We start from the raw sequence: 23476 nt of genomic DNA, 5'->3' as shown, positions 1-23476 counted from the left end.
GGTAACCAAAAAGGTAAATGAAGGGCAGTGTCATTGCAGTGTGAACACAGAAGAGTAGTTGAAGTTAGAAAGATAAATCTGGGTTTGCTAAAAAATCTATTTAAACCAAACAGTGGCTAGTCAAGTAATGATTTTGCATAAGATGTGCTTTCTAAGTATTCCTGCCAACTAACAGTAAACATTTGCCAAATCAATGTCAAATGTAATTTATTCAGATTCAGTTTCACTGAAAACACCCTTTGATTAATTACAATTATTAAAATGTGGACTGCTTTTTACTTTTACATGCTTTTCTGAGCTTGTGTGTCCTGCATATTCCAGCAACAAATTGATCTGAACAATCTTCTTTATTTGGGAACAATTACATAGTTTGTCTTCTTCACTGGCTAGAGAATTTTGGTGGTAAGCTTTTTTTGTTCTTTGAACACAAGACAAAGTAATTTTTAAATCCCCCAAATTAAGTAATTATTAAGCTAAAATAGTAATTGTTTTAGAAGTGGTACTTTCATTTACAACTTAACCCAACCTCTAAACATATGCAGGAAAAGAACTAGACCTTTAATTATACTAACAGCACATGTTCTTAAAAAGGTAAAATTGAAGGTAATTCTCCTACAATGGAAACACAACTGAACAGATGTCTTTCAGGATATTCTGTTAAGGTCAGCATTTGGTTATACTCTGTGAAAGTGGTGCTTATGTCATTTTTGTGACCCTTTAATGAGAGGTGTGCTAATACCCTGATATGAACTGATAACAGCATGAAAACTGCAATTAATCATGTCTGGGGGCATTATAAGTTTAACATGGAAGTACTAAGCCACTAAGTACATTAGCAGGCTTCTAATAGGCTCATGCATATATAACAGCCTTGTACAGAGTTTTAAATGGAGTGTTGGTGCACTTCAGGGCTAAGTAGAATAGGTACTAATTCTATAACTTGCAGGAACACTAGTTTAGATACAGTTTAGACCAAAGTGATAGTAAAATTTTACTGAGCTACTGCATTGCTATTTCTAAGTTAAAAGAATTTAACGGAATCAGTTGAAGTTATTATCCAGTGGACTTGGCAAAAATATTTTCTGAGGAGGGTGAGAAGAAAGGGGAAATGTATCGAAATTAGAAAGTGAAATAACTATCAGCACCATAGTGGTATCATTGAAATACGGGGAGAGGGGAACTAAGTTGGATTTTTACATATGGCAGGACAAGAAAAGTAAGTAGAATTTTAGAGAACCAAATATGTGTTCATGTACAAAAGAGAAAGTTGTTGGAATAAGAACACTGAAATCATTCAGGGCTGCACTGGCACCTAGCATTCTGTCCTGAATAAAGAACAGTGCATAGCTAAGGTGCTCCAAGAACACAGCAGCGACTAAACTATGACTCTGAGTCACAGTTTGGTCCCTGCTCCTGTCCTTGCTTGCTTCGTGTATGATGTAATCTGTACCAACTCTTTTCCTGGCACAGTTTACATCCCCGTCCACTGTCTCAGCTGCATTGACTGGTGCACTAGAGGACATAGGCACCAACTTCCCCTCTTTTCAGTGGGTGCTCGACTCCCCCCTTCCCCAGCCCTGCCCCCACTCCACCCCACCCCTTCCATGAGGCCCCGCCCCTTCCCCACCCCCATTCCAACCCCTTCCCCAAAGTCCCCACCCCAACTCCGCCCCCTCCCTGCCCCTATTCCAACCCCTTCCCCAAATCCCCGCCCCAGCCCCGCCTCCTCTTCTGAGCGCGCCATGTCCCTTCTCCTCTCCCCTCCCCCAGAACGTGCAAACAGCTGTTTGGCAGCCACCGAGCAGGAAGCGCTGGGAGGTGGGCAGAGGAGCGGAGACACGGCACGCTCAAGGAGGGGGAGCTTGCGTGCCAGTGGGTGCAGAGCACCCACTAATTTTTCCCCTTGAGTGCTCCAGCCGCAGAGCACCCACAGAGTCGGCGCCTATGCTAGAGGATACAGCCAAGGTTCCACCCACTTCCAACCTACATGTGCAGGAGTGGGAGTAGCAGACTACTGTCTTGTGAACCGATATATAGGTAGCCAGCACAGAGGTAAAGAGGCGCACCTTGTTCTCTCAGTTCTCCTCTGTGCAGCTCATAGGCCAACTTATGATCAAACCGAGGAAACAAAGGGAACCAAGGAGCGAAGAATATGTAAAAGGATGGATTCTATATGTTCTTCCCCTCCTCAGGAGGTGACTATTAGAGAAAGAGGCCACTGCCTTTTGACTAGTGCTTTCCAGCCTCAATACTACGGTAGGAACAGATTCCAATACCAATGCTGAGTAGCACATGTATACAATTAGTGTCATTGAAATCATGCTGACTCCTGCAGTAAGGTGCAATACAATGTGAGTAAGGGCATCTGAATCTGGCCAGGGTTTCCAGTCTTATTAGTGATGTTGAGCAACATGGGTGAAAAGTATATTGTTCCAAAGATCTCTTTGTCCTCTGTCTTTTATCACACCATTTCCCAACACTTGTAAATCCTATTTTTCAGCTTTTTGTGGTGTCAGTAATAAAAAACCTAATTTGCTAAAATCCTATTCTATGTGCAAGTGCAATGGTTTTTCAGAGAGAAATGTACTAGAATCTCCATAGAGTAGTTTCCATTTTAAAACTTCTCAATTGAAGAATATGAAAAGAGACAGAAGCAAAAATAAAGCGTGTGATTCAAACAGTGTCAAATAAAGAATATTTCTAAATTGCATATCATTCTGGTGAGGGAATTTGAATTCTGTGTAAACTAATCCTTCTGATTGAAGTTAGTTTTCATCATACAACCTCAGAAATAAATATTTATGATCAAATAAAAGGAAAAAACAGGTATGCATTGTGGTAACTAAACAGAATGTAATTTTCAGTGTAATTATTCTCTTTTGGGGGCAAAACAATCATTGAAACCTTATGCTTATTACTACTCACGGAAATACATTTTTTCCTCCCTTGACAAGGAGGCTGTCAAAACAGATAATTATGGAAATGCTAGAAATAGTTTGAAAGAAGACAGGAGCTGTCAATTTTTTTTTCTTTTTAAAATTTCACCTTGTATCCAACTGTGCAATTCAGAAGCCATTTAGTTTTATTACTGCATATCAAGCACATAATGCATTAGAAATGAAAAGCAGCCATTTACTACAGCATAGTATTTTCTATTCCAAGCCATTTTCAGGCTTTTCACACTAGCTAAAGAAACACACAAACCTACTTAATCTCTCACAAAATATTAACACACAGAAAAAAATGTCAGAGTAACAGTAAAAGTGTAACAAACTGAGAAAACTGAGGACATTTTGAGCTAAATCCATTTCCAACCATCCAGCAGGAAATGCTCTGTTGATTGAACCCCAGTAATGATGGATTGTCTAGGTGGCACCTGGCTCATTGTGACAGCTGGTATAAGACGGGAACTGGCACAAAGTAGCTCCACTACTGATAGCTCTCTGGCTGCTGCAGAAGTATCAGAAAGCCAGGCACAGAGACGAAGCCCCATTCCTCTCTGACCCACTAGCTTGACGTGTAATAAAAGGGCAATTGGGATTGCAAGGTGTCAGAGGGTGACATCTGGAGCTACAAGGTCTTCTTCAAGACGTCGTGGTAGCATGGTGTGATTGCAGCGGGAGTAAGAAGAAGGGATGAATAGCCTGTGATTCAGGTCCCTGCCTGGAGGAATGGGCATACAACCCACCCGGTGCAAAGTTGCATTACAGAGAATTAGTGGTGGGTGTACAAGCCTGATTTAAGCAGTGAATTAAGAGCTGAAACTATATTACCTATTAAACATCCATGCTCTATGAGGAAAGCCAGATGGTATTCTCTTTCTTCCAGACAGTATGCCTAACTGAGGAGGTTCATAAGCAAGTTGGCACACTTGAGTCAGAATACTATTATAGGCTGCTTTATGAAAGACTTTCATTGCCATTAGACTTCACCCTAGTAAATAGGTCATAATGATCTGAAGGTTGTTCAGCTTGCTTATCTTTCCTATTCTCCAAGATGGACCAGAAAGGGACAAGGTTGATAGTCTATTCTGGCAGTATAGTGAAGGAAGGATTAGTCAGTATTGGTTAGTGGACGAACACTTTTGCCCCATTCCCCTTCATGGAAGCTCACACCCTCACATAGATTCGGTTCTTAGCTTCCCCCCAATATTTGTTTCCCTGCGCTTTTTTCAAAATCCAGATCAGGACAGCAGCCTCCATTGCACTGGATGGAATTGCAGTAGGGAGATATGCTCAACCAAGGCCAGGTGCAGCATTTCAGAACGGATGATGCACTGCTTATTTGGGGAGTATGGCTTACAGTAACCCAGGCATCGCCAGGACATAAACCAAGCACTGGTACTGACCACTATCCAGGTAACAGGGTACTGAACTAGATAAATCGTAGGCTGGATTCAGTCAGGCCCTTACTTCCTAAGAAGCTCCAGACTGAGGAGTCTAGAAGCTGTAGGTCCAGTATATCTGTGATTAAAGTTATCCCTGGAAAACTTGCATGATGGAGATGAGGATAGAAGAATTGGCGGCTGTGATTGCAGAGCCATTGGCCATTATCTTTGAAAACTCGTGGCGAATGGGGGAAGTCCCGGATGACTGGAAAAAGGCTAATGTAGTGCTAATCTTTAAAAAAGGGAAGGAGGATGATCCTGGGAACTACAGGCCAGTCAGCCTCACCTCAGTCCCTGGAAAAATCATGGAGCAGGTCCTCAAAGAATCAATCCTGAAGCACTTGCATGAGAGGAAAGTGATCAGGAACAGCCAGCATGGATTCACCAAGGGAAGGTTATGCCTGACTAATCTAATCGCCTTTTATGATGAGATTACTGGTTCTGTGGATGAAGGGAAAGCAGTGGATGTATTGTTTCTTGACTTTAGCAAAGCTTTTGACACGGTCTCCCACAGTATTCTTGTCAGCAAGTTAAGGAAGTATGGGCTGGAAGAATGCACTATAAGGTGGGTAGAAAGCTGGCTAGATTGTCGGGCTCAAAGGGTAGTTATCAATGGCTCCATGTCTAGTTGGCAGCCGGTATCAAGTGGAGTGCCCCAAGGGTCGGTCCTGGGGCCGGTTTTGTTCAATATCTTCATAAATGATCTGGAGGATGGTGTGGATTGCACTCTCAGCAAATTTGCGGATGATACTGAAGTGGGAGGAGTGGTAGATACGCTGGAGGGGAGGGATAGGATACAGAAGGACCTAGACAAATTGGAGGATTGGGCCAAAAGAAATCTGATGAGGTTCAATAAGGATAAGTGCAGGGTCCTGCACTTAGGACGGAAGAACCCAATGCACAGCTACAGACTAGGGACCGAATGGCTAGGCAGCAGTTCTGCGGAAAAGGACCTAGGGGTGACAGTGGACGAGAAGCTGGATATGAGTCAGCAGTGTGCCCTTGTTGCCAAGAAGGCCAATGGCATTTTGGGATGTATAAGTAGGGGCATAGCGAGCAGATCGAGGGACGTGATCGTTCCCCTCTATTCGACATTGGTGAGGCCTCATCTGGAGTACTGTGTCCAGTTTTGGGCCCCACACTACAAGAAGGATGTGGATAAATTGGAGAGAGTCCAGCGAAGGGCAACAAAAATGATTCGGGGTCTGGAACACATGAGTTATGAGGAGAGGCTGAGGGAGCTGGGATTGTTTAGCCTGCAGAAGAGAAGAATGAGGGGGGATTTGATAGCTGCTTTCAACTACCTGAAAGGGGGTTCCAAAGAGGATGGCTCTAGACTGTTCTCAATGGTAGCAGATGACAGAACGAGGAGTAATGGTCTCAAGTTGCAGTGGGGGAGGTTTAGATTGGATATTAGGAAAAACTTTTTCACTAAGAGGGTGGTGAAACACTGAAATGCGTTACCTAGGGAGGTGGTAGAATCTCCTTCCTTAGAGGTTTTTAAGGTCAGGCTTGACAAAGCCCTGGCTGGGATGATTTAACTGGGAATTGGTCCTGCTTCGAGCAGGGGGTTGGACTAGATGACCTTCTGGGGTCCCTTCCAACCCTGATATTCTATGATTCTAAGAGTTCCAGTTCCTCATTGAAGTACCCATTTGATGCAACTGGAAACTGGATGAAGTAGGAAGTACACCAACAAAAAAGAAAGACTGCTTTAAAAGCAAAAAAAAAACCAACAAAAAAAAAAACCCAAACAAACAAAACACACAAAACCAGAAAACTGACCCAGAAAGGATAGAGAGGATGTAGAATGCTGTGAAGCTTGAGAAAAACATGCAAGCCTGAGTGATCACGAAAGCACTGTGAAGTCTTAGGAGTTACTTGCCACCTGTAGTCAAAAAGAAAATGAATTTAGGATGCAGGAAGCAGCCTAAAACACTAACTGCGAGATGCCCATAAGACTCTTATGGATGCCTCAGTGTCTAAGAGCTTTAAATTTTGCATGCCTGGCGATGTAATGGAAACATAAGCCCATGAGATAGACCCTGAAGGATTTTTTGAAAATATCATCTTTTTTTGTCCCTTTATAATTAAGTCTTAAAAATCCAATAGATAACTTATGGGAGTTGAGACATGAAGAGTGCCAGCTTTCAGCCTGGAGTAGTTTTTACAGCCAGAAGGGAAACTGTAAGAATAGGGGTCTATAACTGATAACAACCTGCATAGCATTAGTTACAATGTTGTTTACCAGCGGCACTATTTAAAAGTTAAGTCAGATAATGCCTTGAAATACTGGAGGGAAAGACCACAAAAATCAGGAATGGAGGACTATAAGGAACTTCAAGAGGTCATCTGGTCCATCCCTCCCATGCTGAGGCAGGATTAAGTAAACAGACTGTTGCTGACAGATATTTGTCTAACCTGTTCTTAAAATTCTTCAGTGATGGACAGGCCCATCCCTACGAGGGTGCGGGACCCGGGACACAGGTGCCGAGTTTCTTTCTGCCAGAGGTGCTTCCCCTAGCTCCGCCCAGGCCCCAGCCCCACTCCACCCCTTCCCCCAAGGCCCCAGCTCGCCTTTTTCCTGTCCAGTTCCACCCCCTCCCCCAAGTGCACTGCGCCCTAGCTCCTCTCCCCTCCCCCAAAGCGCGTCCAGATGCTGTGAAACAGCTGATCGGTGGTAGGCCCTGGGAGGGAGGGGGAAGTTGGTAGGGGGGCTCCTCCTCACCCCCCCTGACCACCCCACGCCTCACCTCCCCATCCGCCTCCTCACGAAGCGCGGGGCCCCCCAAAGCGCAGGGCCCAGGGCGATCGCCCCCAATTGCAGTACCCTAGGGATGGCTCTGGTAATGGGGATTCTACAACTTTCCTAGGTAACCTGTTCCTTAACTATCCTTATAGTGAGGAAAATTTTCCTAGTATCTAAATCTCCCTTGCTACAAATTAGGCCCATTACTTCTTTTCCCTACTCTTGGTGGACATGGAGAACAACTGAAGAGAAATCTTTTATCATGAATACAACCTTACCCCCATAGTACTGTTGTATTAATTTAGATGAAATATATGGGCTAACGGTGTTAATATAACTTAGTTATTGTTTAACATTAAACAGTGTTATACAAAGTTTGGTGTACAGAGATTGTTTGTTTAGTATTTTGGCAAATGTTTTAAAATTTTTTTTATTAAATATAAAGAAAAGAAGAAAAAACATTTAAAATATTTGAAATGTATAGTATTAAACAAGGCTTAATTTAACAATTATTTTTGAGTTTTTAGAAAAAATCTCCCTTGTTTGACAGATTTTAAGATATTAAAGAGGTTAATAACTGGTTTCTGGAGGGAAGAGAACAAGCTAGTTGAGGTGGGCTGAAGCTGTTAAAGTCTGATTGTGTTTTACGTGGCATTTGGGATTTAGATGGAGCTGGGAGAGGTGGTGATGTTAACAAAGCTTAAGAACTTACTTCATTTGTTGATAAAAACAAAAAACTTTGCTACTGTTATATGTTTGTAAAATATTTAAGAACAAACTAGCTTTTAGTACTTTTTTGGTTCTACATCCTGAATGGGTAAAGATGGCAAAAACTTCCCCCTCCTTTTCTGCTTGCACAGTTAAAGTTGTACATTTACACAAACCATGAAAATATTATGCAGCAGTGGTTATGCTTGCTCACTTGGAGGAAAAAACAAACAACACTTCAGCCCTGACGGCATTTTTACAAAAGTCATCAAAAAGTTACTTTGCAACCACATTTGCAACACCCAGAGGTGGTAAAAATGACATGGGAGAGGGAAAAAAGATTGCAAAAATAAAACAATTAGAAAAATTACCAAAAAGTTTGGTGTTGCAAAAGCCCTTGGTTTTGGTGGTTTGAGATTTAATTTACAGTTAATGCAGTTGCACCCCCAAATTAAGATGTCATTTGGTTAATAAGAGGGTTATTTAAGATGTCATTTATAAAAAATTGTTTAGCAACTTAACCTTTCATAATTTAACACTTCATTTTTATAATTTTTTGCTTTTTAAAAAATATTTGTATTGAACTTAAAATTACTAATTACAGAAAGTACAAACTTTAAAATAAAAGAAAAAATGAAGCAAACCTTTGCTAAAATAAAAATTTAATAACTTTATAACAATTGTAAACCCCTCTTTTAAAATCAAAAATATTAACTTTTTTGCATGCTCATTTTAAACAAGCTTAACACATCAAAGAATTTTAGAAACAATTTTTTGTTTTAAATCTTGAAAACAATTTCTTGTTTGCCAGTGTGCTAGCTTCTGAATACGTATTAACCCTTTAGGCCCCACGATGGGTGCCTATTAATTTAGATGGAATGTATGGCCAAAGGTGTTAACATTAATGTTGGACAGTGACTGAGTAAACAGTGTTAAACAAGGCCCAGGGTTTAGTATACAGCAGGGATCTGCAACCTTTGGCCTGTGGCCTGCCAGGGTAAGCCCCCTGGTGGGCGGGGCCAGTTTGTTTACCTGCCGTGTCTGCAGGTTCGGCCGATTGCAGCTCCCACTGGCTGCGGTCTGCTGCTCCAGGCCAATGGGGGCTGTGGGAAGCGGCGCAGGCTGAGGGATGTGCTGGCTGTTGCTTCCCGCAGCCCCTATTGGCCTGGAGCGGCGAACCACGGCCAGTGGGAGGCTGTGATTGGCCGAATCCGTGGACGCGGCAGGTAAACAAACTGGCTCCGCCCACCAGGGGGCTTACCCTGACATGCCAGAGATTGCAGATCCCTGCTGTATACTAAACCCTGGGCCTTGTTTAACACTGTTTACTCAGTCACTGTCCAACATTAATGTTAACACCTTTGGCTTACCCTGGCGGGCTGCGTGCCAAAGGTTGCCAATCCCTGGTATACAGAGATCTTAGTCTGCTTAGTACCATGGCAAACACATTAAACATCCTTTAAACTTTTTATTAATGATAAAGAAAAGGAGGAAAAACAGTTAAAAAATTTTAAATATACAATATTAAATAGGCTTTTATTAAAAAAAACAAGAATCTTTGTTCCCTTTCCTGTTAGCTGGAAAGAGAGTCTTTAGAAGGAAAATCTCCTTCTCTGACAGTCTGCTAGAGGATATTAAAGATGTTAATAACTGTCCTTTGGGGAAAGAGAGAAGAAGTTAGTTGAGCTGGACTGGAGCTGTTAAAGTACAATCCCCTTTTATTTCAGGTGGTGTTTGGGATTTAGCCAGCACCAGTAGACGTGGCAATGTCATCTGGGTCCCCCTCTCTGGCCTGGTCTTGTCAGGATCTCTCTCAGGCTCAGGGCCCAGGAAGGTGGCAGGGGTGGCAGCTATGATGGTGAAGACTGAGCCAGTAGTCCCCATCTGTTCTTCTGATTTCCCACCTCCCCAACCAAATCATCTTTCTCTAAGGACCCAAAAATGGAGTGGAGTGGGTTGAATGGCCCATTCCCTCACTATTCGGTCCACCAATTAAGCCTAGTATTTGACACACTAATTTTGGTTCATTAATTTTTGGACTCACATTTTCTTATTTACCAAGCACAATCCCAACACCGTCCAGGAGTTATAGCAATAGGCTTCTTTTTTTAAAAAAAGACTAATTTAGGTTTTCTGTCTGGTTTTTTGCGTCTGTTCCTATTTACATTTGTTATTATGGGTCATTGTGACATCTTATGAACTTACAGTCACTTTTTATAGTTGAGCTCACAATCAGGGTAAATCTGTAGGCCCAACAGTATAACAGTACACCACCAGTATATCCAAAGACAACTTTTGGTAACCCATCAGTAATTTAGGGCATCCCAAACACTTATCAGATAAGCTGATTTGCATGTAATGTTATAATTTACCAGATCTCTTTTGACAGAATAGCACTTGATTTAAAGTTGCAACTTCTGCAGACTTTAAAATATTCTGATTAATTTGGACTATAAATTCCTCAGGACAGGGACATGTCTTTTATTTGTCTGGAAAGGTCCATGCTCACTTCTGGTGCCTGTATACAAAGTTAAGAGATGGGCACTGCCTAATCTTAGAATGTTCCAAGATATATATTCATTCATCTCTTGTTCTATTTGTAAAGGTTTAATTTTTTATGTCTTTTATAATAGTTGAGGAACATATCAGTGTAACTTTCTCTGAACAGACTATATATGTCCATACATACACAATGTGTTACTGCCTTTAGGATGCAATGATACAGCTATTGAGGCCAGATCCTCAGGTGGTATAAATTGATGTATATGTTGATTTACAGCAGCTGAGGATATGGCCCAAAGTCTCTATCTATCTAAATGGAGTCTCATTACCATAGGAACACAGTATTCTTAACAGCAGATTACTTTGCAAATGAATGCAGACCAAGCTGTGTTTTATCACCAATCTTATAAATGAGTTAAGGAGGAGATCTGGTATATTTCAAGTTGGAATAAAATCAAAAGGCAACCAACTGTGGCTCAGCATCCCAGAGGGTTACTTTGTAAAACCCCAGGCTCTGAACCACTGACATTCTTTCCATTACTGCCCAAATTAGACGTAACTGACAGAAGAAAAATATTCTTGGTTTTGACTTGCCAAGCAAACGGGGTATTGTTCTAAGTAATTGTCCTCCAAAAAAGGGGGAAAAGGGAAATAAAAGGAACTCAAAGTATGTGAAGTACCTTAAAGCTGAACAAGTAGTTGTCCAATAGAAATCATTATTGCAGGATTCCACTATAAGAAAAACTAAATCTAGTGACAACACCAACAGATGAATATCAATTAAATTCCTTGTGTGTTACAGCCCATAAGGGGCTGAGTTAAAGCATTATGATGAAGATCTGTTGAGTGCATGGTGACAAAAGTAAAGGGGGGCTGAAGAATGGCCTTGTTTGTGCTATAAAATGTGCATCATGTTTGAACATGGTTCTGAACAATACAGTTAGGTGACTTGATGCTGACCATGGCTTCATGATCAGTGTAGAGCTGAACAAATCATGTTTAGCAGCACGTCAGTAACCGATTAAACATTGATGTGATGCCGAATGCTATTTTTGCTGGTCTATGCTGACCATGAAGCCATGGTCAGTATCATGTCACCTAGCTCTGTTGTTCACAACCACCTCAAGTAAAGTTTTGCTGGGTAGATAAGGTCTACGGTGAAAAGAGAAAGGGAGACAGGAGGCCAACAGGGCAGAATGGAGGAGGGGAAATGAAGAGAAAGAACAATATATGTTAGAGTTGGGGCAGGGGGAAAAAGGGGCAAGGATGGGTAAAGGGCTAAAGAGAAGGGCAATGGTTAAAAAATGCAGGAATTCGCCAGGGTACAGCTGTTTCCTACCAAAACAGCTGAGGTAGAGCTCCAGTTCCTTAAGCTTCAGGAAGTGCAGTGTTTGCGCTGTGTCGTGATGCAGCGTCACAGAGTGACATAACAGTGCAATGTCAAGACATGAAACTCAAAATCTGTGCACTCCACAGCCTTTTGAGGAGATACTCTCACCCCAGGAGAAAGATGTGAGAAAAACAAGGAGATTTGTTACACAACAGTTTCAGTATGAAATATGGTCACAAATATTCCCCAGTTCCATAGCTGTCAAAGAGCAGTTACCATATCAACATTATTGTCAAAAAGGGAGTATAATACAGAATACAAACCAGCAGAGATATCTAGGGATTACTGTAGATAAAACACTAAAGCTATCAGTACATTGTGGGAAAACAGGAAAATTTCCAAACTATGTCTCTGGAGGGGGGGGGGGGGGGGAGGAGGGGAGGGAGGGGGAGAGAGAGAGAGAGATGGTGTGTTGTGATATAAAGACTATCATGGCAAGTGGATTATGTACATCATCCCACCTGAATGCTGAAAAACATTATCCCACACCGATGTGTATTAGTTTCACTTATATTACATAAATGAAAAAAAACTACTTTAGGGATTAGTTCCAACAAAAAATAACTACTACTCAGATTCCCAGTTTATCATTTCTTCTCTGATAAGGTCAATGCACAGCCCTGCAGGTACAGTTCTTAGCTGCTAAATAATTTTTAGACCCTAATAAACCTCATGAAGTTGAAGGCATGAGTAGTTCTATGACTCTAAATGCACCATTACTTCCAATAATCTTTCATCCTCCTCAGCTCACTTCATCTACAATGTGACATATTTAGGGGTCTAATGATCCAAATGTGCCTCTATAGTTGCTCATCTGCAGGAGATGCTTGCTCCCTGTTCTGAAGGGGTACTGACCACTGCCCCAACCCCCCACACCTCCCCATCCAGAAGCACCCTTAACATCAGTTCCAAAAGAAAATGGCTGAACAAACTAATCCTGCTTCTCGGGGGCATAGTCTCAGACTCTACCCAGCCCAACAAGCATGGCAATCTGACTTATGGAAGCGATATTGGGGGTGGGGGACACTCAACATCTTTGAAGTACCAGTACCACAGGACGTATATTCTCAGCAAGGAAAGAAATACTGACAGGACATCATGATCCAAGTTGACATTTAGCTGATGGCCTAAGCTCAGCCAGGGAGAAGAGAGAGAGCCCAGTGGGCTGAATACTCCCTCTCTGTCCCCAAAAGCACTTTGATCTATGGAGCCCCAGCAGAAAGAATGGAGAGAGTAGCACTCCCATTTCTTCAGTGACTAGAGAAGGAGGGGTATAAGCAAAGATGTACCCTTTGCACAAGCATTTTTGTTTTAAGGTCCTCAGCAACCTCTAGGACACAGGCTTAACTCCATTTTAGTTCCACTTATGGGTTTTCTACAGCCCCCACTGCCTGGGTAACTCCAGTGAGGAGTGGGGAAGGGAAAGCAGAAGAAACACCAATAGAAAGAGCTGCATAGCAGGTGAGAGCTCATTTCTACAATTCTACACCTCTTGAAAAAATACTGGTGTGTAAAAATGACAGGCTGAGTAGTATCCTGAATAGGTTATCTTAATGTGCAGCCAACGTGGGTAACCTGCTAGCTTGTGCAGGTCAGGTGGTCACAGATAGAGGGCCAGATCCTCAGCTGATGTACATCAATGTAGTGCCCCTGAAGTCAATAGAGCTCTACTTCCTGACACAGTCTGTTAGATTGAGCCTTTATGGTAACTCACTTTTTTAGTCTATAGCTTCATTGCTAAATGCCAGGTTTTAATAAAACTGTGTGTCAAATTCAGGTTTGTTTTATCTGATCAAAACAGTCAGAATTGTTCCATTCTTTGCACATTTGTCAGCATGAAAGAGTAAGCAATATTTCACAGCTTTATTCCATTAGAAAGCACTTTTGAAAAAAAGTCAGGACTGCAAAAAGCCCATCTCATTATCATTGTAAAATGCTAATGCAGTATCTTTTTCTGTTCTGATGAATATGCTGGAAACTGCCTTTGAAGCATGCATTTTAATGTCAATTGGCATGAAAAAATCATACTAGGATATAGCGGGTCTGATTTTTTAAAGAAATAATAATAGCCATTTTAGAATTCACTTATTTAGAAGTTTCTGAATGACCACAATTACTTACCCCAACATCACAATGTAACGTAATTCCGATAAATTCTTTGTAAGAAACAGATATATAAACAATGGAGGAATTTCATTTCTACTTCCACACCCTGACATTAACACTGTACTATAAAATTCTAAAAGAAGCTTATATCGCTACTGAATATAATTTACATAACAAAAAATAGGCAGGCAGCACTATTTACATTCTCTCTCTAAAATGGTTGGACGGATCAGTCCAAGAAAACTAATAGGTCTAGTTAAACTGGATTTACAATTGACAAGGTACTTCAGCTCTTACCTCCATTGTGGGTGGATCCTTTCTTCTTTTTCTAATCCAAGCTGCAAAACATATTAAAATATTTCAAAGAAGGCACACATTTCTGACACCTCAGAGATATTATGAATTCACAAAAGGCACAGCCACATAAAGCAACAATTTGCAGGAGACTATAATAGCAAATTCCCCAAAAATATAGTATTTAATTTTTAAGCAGTTATTTGCCCTTGCCCAAAACTGTAGTCGGTAATATTCACCCCTTCAGTTTAGAGAACATGAACAAGACCTATGCATTACTTAAATCTTCAAAGAAGGGCTCAAGCCTTTTGTGAAGCTCTCTGCACAACAGTGAATTTCACACAGAGAAAACAACAAAATGACTCTCCAGCAAAGGGCATGATCAATGGCTTTACACCACTTTGGAGAGAGGATTCCTGGATATAGCTAAAGCGTTAAAGTCCAAAAATGTAGAAGTTACTCATGAAAACGTGACAAATAGGATGTATGGTGGGATTCTGAAACCCTTACTCATGCTGAGGTAGTACCCTTGCTCTACAAATAATCCCACTGGCTGAGTACAAGTAGCAGAGTCTGGCCCATTCTGTGGTAGATATGACAATTACAGGGCTAGCTGCACTTCCAAACCCCATCTGGTCTCTCTGAGCACACCTCCACCCGTCCCCCCGGGGTATGAGGCTTTGTGCCTTCAACCCTCCTGGGGTGAAACCACGATTCTCCCTGGGATGCAGTACCCTGCACATCAACCATGCTTATCCAAACCGGTATGCCTGTGTTCGCTACCTACAGTTCTTCCCTGAAGAAACTTGTGACCAGTGGATTAGTGACTCAAAATAGCCTTCTTAAAACCAAATATTGTTTATTCTTAACCACTGGAACAAAGCATAACATAAGATCAAAAGGGTTTTTTTAAAAAAACAATGCAAGGACTGAGTGCAAGTCTATCATACCTGAAGTCCTACCATCCTTAACATGAAGACCTAGTATGTCTAATTTCACAGACACCGCAACCTCTGGAATCTTAGGGTATGTCTATTCTACAATTAAACACCCATGGCTGGCCTGGATCAGCTGACTTGGGCTCAGGCTTCGGGACTGTTTAATTGTAGTGTAGACATCCAGGCTCAGGCTGGAGCCCAGGCCTCTCACTTGGGAGAGGGTCCCCAAACAGCTACACTGCAATTAAACAGCCCCGTAGTCTGAGTGCCTCGAGTCCAACTCAGCTGACATGGTCTGCGGGTGTTTCACTGCAGCGTAGACATACCTTAAGTCCCTCAAGGATGTGGTAAGAACTGTCTTTAAAGGCAGACAAAGCTCTTTGTTCTCTCAGCTCACATGCTTGGACCTGATGTCCAAAACCAGTTTGGTGTGCTCTACAGGGGCCAACCTAGAGCATCAAAGAAAAGGCCCGTGCATTGTCTCAGGTGTTTTGTAACAATTCCCAAGAGTTTGTTGAGGGACGTCTTATTTTGAGTCATGTTTGTTTCCCAATAGTTCTATTGATTTAATCCAATGTAGTCATTCAGTAAATATTCCAATAACCAGGTCAAAATACAGTATTCAGTAGGGGGTTGCACAATTCATAGCTTCTGTAGGCCAAGTGCATTGCACCCAACAGGAGCTCCTTGCATCAATCCAGTCCCTCCCACAAGCTCCCTGTATGCCACCCTCCCATCCTTCTCTGTTTCACAGACTCCCTGCAACTCTCCCTGCCCATCCCATGCCTAGAGCTCTGTCTCTCCTCCTCATTCCCCCCTCTGCCACATGCCAGTGGTTTGTGGTGTTTCCCTCTCCCCATACCATTGTGCCCCATTCCCTTCCATGGCAAGGGCTGTGTGGCAACCTTATCCTCTCTTCCACCCCTGGCAGGAACCCTGTGCGTGTCCCATTCTCCCCTCTACCCATGCTGAAGTTTCTGTAAGGCCCCCTCATACCAGGCTCCTGCAACCCCCTTGCAAAGGTTGCTGTGTGCCCCTCACACCATGGCAGGGTCTGGGTTCCCTCCACTCCCATTCCTCCTCACCAGGTCCCTGCCACCCCAAAGTCCCTGCTTTCGACTCCGTATCTCCATTCCACCAACGAAGGTCTCTCTTCCACACCCACCCCAGCCACCCAGTTCCTCCTTGTTCCATACAATAAGTCCCCTAGAAAATATATAGATGTAATGCTTCCTCTACACTGGGGATGTCAAACTTGAATCACCAGGAGGGCCACATGAGGACTAGTACATTGGCCCGAGGGCCGCATCTCTGACACCGCCCCCGCCCGCTGCCCCCAGCCCCGCCCTCTACTCCACCCCTTCCATGAGGCCCCGCCCCTGCCCTGCCCCTTCCCAGCCCCCATTCCAACCCATTCCCCAAAGTCCCCACCCCAACTCTGCCCCCTCCCCGCCCCTATTCCAACCCCTTCCCCAAATCCCTGCCCCTGCCCTGCCTCTTCTCCGCCTCCTCCCCTGAGTGTGCGGCTCCCCGCTTCTCCCCCCTCCCCCCTGGAAACAGCTGTTTGGCGGCAGGAAGCGCTTGGAGGTAGGCAGAGGAGCAGAGACATGGCGTGCTGGGGGGAGGGGGAGCAGGGGGAGAGGAGCTTGGCGGGCCGCAGGAAATAACTCCAGAGGGTGCAGGGAGCTTGGCGGGCCACAGGAAATAACTCCGGGGGGTGCGGGGAGCTTGGTGGGCCACAGGAAATAACCCCACACGCGAGGGCCCCGTGCTTGAGACCCCTGCTCTACACGCTAAACACAGTCTCTGGTTTCCCCAACGACACACTTCCCATGGGGCAGAAACAAGAATCCCAGGCCAAGGCAGCCACAGGCTGCAGCTACACAGAGCAGTGGGAAGTTTTTGTTACCTCTTTTCTATATGTTGTTCTTGTTCCTAATAAAGGGTCTATCTGGACACCACTCTGCTCTGAGGAGTGGTAGATACGCTGGAGGGGAGGGATAGGATACAGAAGGACCTAGACAAATTGGAGGATTGGGCCAAAAGAAATCCGATGAGGTTCAATAAGGATAAGTGCAGGGTCCTGCACTTAGGACGGAAGAACCCAATGCACAGCTACAGACTAGGGACCGAATGGCTAGGCAGCAGTTCTGCGGAAAAGGACCTAGGGGTGACAGTGGACGAGAAGCTGGATATGAGTCAGCAGTGTGCCCTTGTTGCCAAGAAGGCCAATGGCATTTTGGGATGTATAAGTAGGGGCATAGCGAGCAGATCGAGGGACGTGATCGTTCCCCTCTATTCGACATTGGTGAGGCCTCATCTGGAGTACTGTGTCCAGTTTTGGGCCCCACACTACAAGAAGGATGTGGATAAATTGGAGAGAGTCCAGCGAAGGGCAACAAAAATGATTCGGGGTCTGGAACACATGAGTTATGAGGAGAGGCTGAGGGAGCTGGGATTGTTTAGCCTGCAGAAGAGAAGAATGAGGGGGGATTTGATAGCTGCTTTCAACTACCTGAAAGGGGGTTCCAAAGAGGATGGCTCTAGACTGTTCTCAATGGTAGCAGATGACAGAACGAGGAGTAATGGTCTCAAGTTGCAGTGGGGGAGGTTTAGATTGGATATTAGGAAAAACTTTTTCACTAAGAGGGTGGTGAAACACTGAAATGCGTTACCTAGGGAGGTGGTAGAATCTCCTTCCTTAGAGGTTTTTAAGGTCAGGCTTGACAAAGCCCTGGCTGGGATGATTTAACTGGGAATTGGTCCTGCTTCGAGCAGGGGGTTGGACTAGATGACCTTCTGGGGTCCCTTCCAACCCTGATATTCTATGATTCTATGATTCATCAGGCAGATACTACATAGTACCAGGTGTGGAAGGCACACCATGCTGGAAGACCCAGTGAGAGTTCACATTGCAAAGGCTACTGCAGAGCCCATGCAACTGCAAGTAATTCCCCACCAGCCTTAAGAATCTGGGGAAGTTCTGCTTATGCTTGGAAAAGGTTCAGACAGCAATTTGAATGGTATATGAAAGCTACAGGGGCAAATAAACCAGAGAATAAGCAAAAGATTGTTCTGCTCTTAACGGTAGCAGGTACAGAAGCCCTAAATGTACACAATGCATTCTAAACAGATGGTGGTGGTGGTGGAAGAGAAGAAGGTTTGAAGAAATAACAAAAGTGTTTGAGGATCATTGTGTCCCTAGGGAAAAAAAAAAAAGTTACTTATGAGAGAGATATGTTCAGGATGAGAACACAGAATGAAGGTGAAACAATAAAGTAGTTTGTTGGGCTTAAAACAAAAAAGTCAGTGTTGTAATATTAAAAAACTCCCATTAAAATCAGATTGTCCTGTGATGTAACAGTTACTAGGCAATGGATCTGACGCTAGAAAGGGCAATATGTACATACCAAGCAGCAAAACAAACAGAAACACAAATAAAAAGCTTACAGATAGGCACAGAGCTGATGGCAAAATACTATAGCTAAACCAGAAAGGGAAAAGCTCACAGAAATTGGCCAAGGACAGAAACATGGAAAGCAGAAAACAAATCCAGTGATGTAGCAACCATGAGTATAGGAAATGCCCAGCATCAGGCAAGTATGTAGAAACTGCAGTGAACCCAACCATTATGCTAAAATGTGCAGAGAAAGCAGGAAAGCGCATGGGATTCCTCAAGTGAAGAGGAAGAGCTGTTCTTAAGACAATAATAAAGGCATCAGAGAACTCAAAAGACTGGGTAATAAAATTGTGTACAAATGGCTGGCACATATGTGACGTCCAAAACAGACATTGGGGCACATGTAAATGGAATAACAGGAAGTGAAATAGAGAAATGTAAGGAGCACATGAAAGTGGAAAAGTCAAAAGTGTCTGTGAAAGACTATTCTGAACAAACAATTCTAATGGTGGGTGAGTGCACACTGACACTTAAATGTAATGGGAAAATGATAAAACAAGAATTTGTGGTCGTACGCAGAGGGAAGCAAACGAAGTGTTTTGGGCCTTCCCACATGTAAGGTGCTTGGTCTTGTTATGAGGATGTATGCCAGAAAGACAACATAGAACCAGCTATGAATGTATTAATCATTTCATATGAAGATTTATTCACAGGAGATGAATGCTTTCCACTAATATATAAGATATAGTAAAGAGAAGATGCAGAACCTGTAGTACACGCTACACAAAATGTTCTTCAAGCTTTAAGAAAGAGGCTAGACTAGGAGCCGCAAACCAAATGGTATCATCTGGAGAATAGAACAACATACAGCCCGAGTTCACACTTTAGTAACTGTACAGAAAAAAGGAGGGGTACTACGACTGTATATGGACCAACCCTCAGGCGTTAAACTAAAATATAAGGGTACACTTCCACTTACTCACAAGAAGTGAACTGTTGTCCCAGATGGCAGGAGCCAAATTCTTCAGCAAATTAGATGCATCAGCTGGATGTTGGCAGATCTCTTGGACACTGAGAGCTCAAATATCTGCACTTTCAACACACCATTTGGCAGATACTGCTTCCTAAGACTGCTTTTCAGAATATGTTCAACTCCAAAATTATTTCGCCATGCAACAAGCCAGATGCTAGAGGGCCTAGCAAGCATGAAAGGGTACATTGATGACATAATTTAGAGAAGCACTTCCACTGAACATCAGGAAATACCAAACAGTTCTGGAAATTGCAAGAGCTAATAACCTTAATGTGACCAAATGTCAATTTCAAACAATGGTAATAATATATTTGGAAGAGAGACTCACCTCAAAAAGAATTTTGTCTGATGAATCAAAGATTAAGGCAGTACTGAACATGTTGAGATCTGAAGATAAAAAGGGGATTCAAATGTTCCTAGGCATGTTGAATTATGTCAGCAAATACATACTTTATTATACAGCTTGCACAACTCATCTAAGATATCTCCCTCACAAGATCATTGTGACGGGGCGCACTCGCCTCTCATGAGCACTTCCTGTCGGCTAGGTATGAACCTGCCTTCTCTCTCTGCTCGTGATGCTCCTGTTGGCTGTTGCCTGAGTCAGATGCGTCTTCAATGGCTCAGCCCTCCAACTAAGTCACACAATGTCTAAAATGGATGAACCCCTTCTGGGAAAACAAAGGTCCAAAAAGGACTATCACTGTGCCCTTGTTGGTATCTGTGGCCCCCCACTGGGCTAGCTGCAAGTCTGGCCTGCCCTGGTATAGAGCAGTGCCCCCAGGGCTTTCTCCCAGGAGACTCTTTGCCTTTGCTCTCCTTCAAGTTCATCCTCCTTCTGGAGTGACAAAGTCCAACAAATGGTTGGCTCTCTGCATGGTCTTCAGCCCCATCCCTGAGCCCTTTAAATACCAGCCCTGTGCTTGGGCTTCTAAACGAAACTTGTCCCCTTCTTGGGGCTTTGGCCAATATGCCAGTGATTGGTGGGGGGGCACCCAGGCTCACCCACTATTCCGGGTCCCAACCCAGGGACCTTATAAACAGCAGCTATGTACTGATTCCATTAATGAATTGCTCCTGCTACATTCCCTGGGCCGCTTCCTATGCAGCCCTCTCCTCTTCACCCTTACTTCAGGGCTGAAGTTCTCAACTCTTCTTCCTCCCCAAATGCCAATGCCACCAGAACCCATCTTCTGGTTCTCCCTTGAGCTCCAACAAGGATCACACTTTCTTACTCCTCTGGTCAGAGACAGGAATTAACCTGCTTAGGCCCTGCACCACCTTTTATCTGAGCCTGCTGCGCTCTGATTGGCTGCTTCCCTTCAGTCTCTGTAGGCAGGAGGACTCAACTTCACTGGGGTTAGGTGTGGTAGGACCACAAGGCCTCCAGCAGGGGGCCTCAACGGGTCTGATATACCACGTCTCAGTCATCAAATGGGTATGGATACCAGAGCATGAAAGAGTTCAATGATTTAAAACACACTCTGACATCAGCTCCAGTGCTGCAATTTTTTGACCCACTGTATGGCATCAAATTCTCTACAGATGCATTGAAAGAAGGGCTTGAAGTTGTACTATTACCATGTCATCAAACTGATTGGTTGCAAGTCTCATATGCATTTAGGGCTATGACAGCAACAGAGATGTATGCACAAACTGAAAAAGAAACGCTCGGTATGGTGTACAAAATGTCAACTCCTTCTATGGTAGAAGCTTCAAAGCAGAAACTGATCACAAACCACTGATTGCACTACACAAAAGGGGACTTGAAGAAACATCACCAAGAATACAGTGGCTACTTTTGAAAATACAGAAGTATGAATTCATAGATTCCAAGGCCAGAAGGAACCTTAGTGATCACTTAGTCTGACTTCCTGTAGAACATAGGTCACAAAGCTTCCCCAAAATAATTCCTAGAGCATATTTTTAAATCAAGAATGGATGTTTTTCTAAAAATTGTCTGTGATGAAGAATTCACCATGACCCTTGGTAAACTGTTCTAAGGATTAATTACCCTCACTGTTAAAAATGTATGCCTTATTTCCAGTCTGAAGTGGTCTAGCTTCAACTTCCTGCCACTGCAAAAAGAAAAGGAGTACTAGTGGCACCTTAGAGACTAACCAATTTATTTGAGCATAAGCTTTCATGTAGCTCACGAAAGCTTATGCTCAAATAAACTGGTTAGTTTCTAAGGTGCCACTAGTACTCCTTTTCTTTTTGCAAATACAGACTAATACGGCTGCTACTCTGATTCCTGCCACTGGAGTGTTAAGCAAAATAGATAGACTCAAGGAGATCAATCACTATAAGGAATCCTTTAATCGTTCTTGTGGCTCTTCTCTGAACTCTTTCCAATGTATTAACATCCTTCTTGAATTGCGGGCACCAGAACTAGACACAATATTCCAGCAGCAGTCACACCAGTGCCAAATTCATAGAGGAAAAATAGCCTCTCTAGTCCTACTCAGGATTCCCTTGCTCATGAATCTCAAGATTGCATTAACTTTTTTGGCCACAGCATCACACTGGGAGCTCACAATCAGCTGACTAGCCATCACGACCCCCAAATCTTTTTCAGAGTCACTGCTCTCAGGAGAGAATCCCTCATCTTGTAAGTATGCCCTACATTCTTTGTTCCTAGATGTACACATTTATATTTAGCCTATTAAAATGCATATTTTGCTCAAGCCCAGTTTACCAAACAATCCAGATCACTCTGAATCAGTGACCAATCCTTTTAAATTATTTATCACTCCCCAATTTTTGTGTCATCTGCAAACTTTATCAGTGATGGTTTGTAACAGACACTAACTAATACTCCTCTTGTGCTTCATCTGTTAAGACATTGAACCATAAACATTCAATAGCATTTTCTTTTGAGCTATCAGTGACTCAGAAACAAGTATTGTGATGTTCTACATACTGTGTCATTACCCTTCCCCTTTTGCCTACTTGATCCTTCCTAAATAGGTTATAACCATTGATTTTAACTTTATAATTGTGCAAATCATCCTACCAGGTTTGAGAAATACCAATTAGACCAAATTTATGTTCATAAATGAGCAATTCCAATTCCTCATTTGTTACACAGGCTCCTAGTGTTGGCGTATAGGATAGTCAAGAATTTCTTCTCTTCATGTCCTTTGGTTCCTTGATTACTTCTGTTCTCAACATCTCAATTTTGTGCTGAGTGCTCATATCATCCCTCTTTTTACCCTTCCATTTTGTTATTACTTTTACTACCACCTGACTACTCTAGCCAGTCTGTCCCCAAGGAGATTGGTCCCTCTTATAATTAGGTGGAGGCTATCCAAACTACACAGTCCCCTCTCCCCACAGCAAAGTGGACCAATGTTCCACAAAACCAAAACCCCTTACCCTACACCAATTTTAGCCAGTGGTTCATTTCTATAATCTTTTACCTTCTGTCTTCCTTTGCTCATGTGAGAGGAAAGGTCTCAGAAGATCATCTGGACATTCTTCTTCAGCACACTTCTGAGTTCCCTGAAGTCATCTGCTATCTGCAAGATATCCCACGCTGCAGTATCATTAGTGCCAATATGAACCATCACCACTGGATCCTTGCCCAATGACTTGAGAAGTTACTTTAAGATTGGATAGACTTCTGGTGTCGTGGCTCCGGAAAGCAGCATACTGTTCTGTTGTCCATCTGCCTCTTGCAGAATGTTCTTTCTAGTCTTCTGAGTATTGAATCTCCAACAAGCATAGTCTGTCTTCCTTGGATGACTAGAGAACTCTTTGTGGGCAAGCGTGATTTTCTTACAGGTTGAGCTTAGCTGCCATCCACATGTGTCCCTCCATAGATCTCTTTGTTCCCTTCAACCTGCTGGATTGTGAGAAGTACCTTGCAAAGTTTCCATGTTCAGGACTTGGTATGGATTTGAAACTTCTAGTTATATGGAATCCCTCCCGTCTTCTTCCCTCTGGTGGCAACAGCCTGACCATCCT

General features: G+C 43.1%; 1 protein-coding gene across 3 annotated transcripts in view; it reads right to left on the bottom strand.

The window, feature by feature from the left end:
• Positions 1–23476, bottom strand: part of NDUFAF2 (NADH:ubiquinone oxidoreductase complex assembly factor 2) — a 134608-nt gene that overhangs the window by 17632 nt on the left and 93500 nt on the right. For 2 of the 3 annotated variants that reach the window (XM_048850307.2, XM_048850306.2), the window contains one exon: positions 14140–14180. In XM_048850307.2, coding sequence (XP_048706264.1) covers positions 14140–14180 — 41 coding nt within the window. Of the gene's footprint in view, positions 1–14139; positions 14181–19835; positions 19895–23476 lie in introns of all 3 variants that reach the window. The other variant, XM_048850308.2, reaches the window with a different exon arrangement.

This window comes from Caretta caretta, chromosome 5 (assembly GCF_965140235.1).
Source record: "Caretta caretta isolate rCarCar2 chromosome 5, rCarCar1.hap1, whole genome shotgun sequence".
NCBI lineage: Eukaryota > Metazoa > Chordata > Testudines > Cheloniidae > Caretta > Caretta caretta.
Note: the sequence above shows the minus strand (reverse complement) of the source record. Positions and strands in the feature narration are given on the sequence as shown.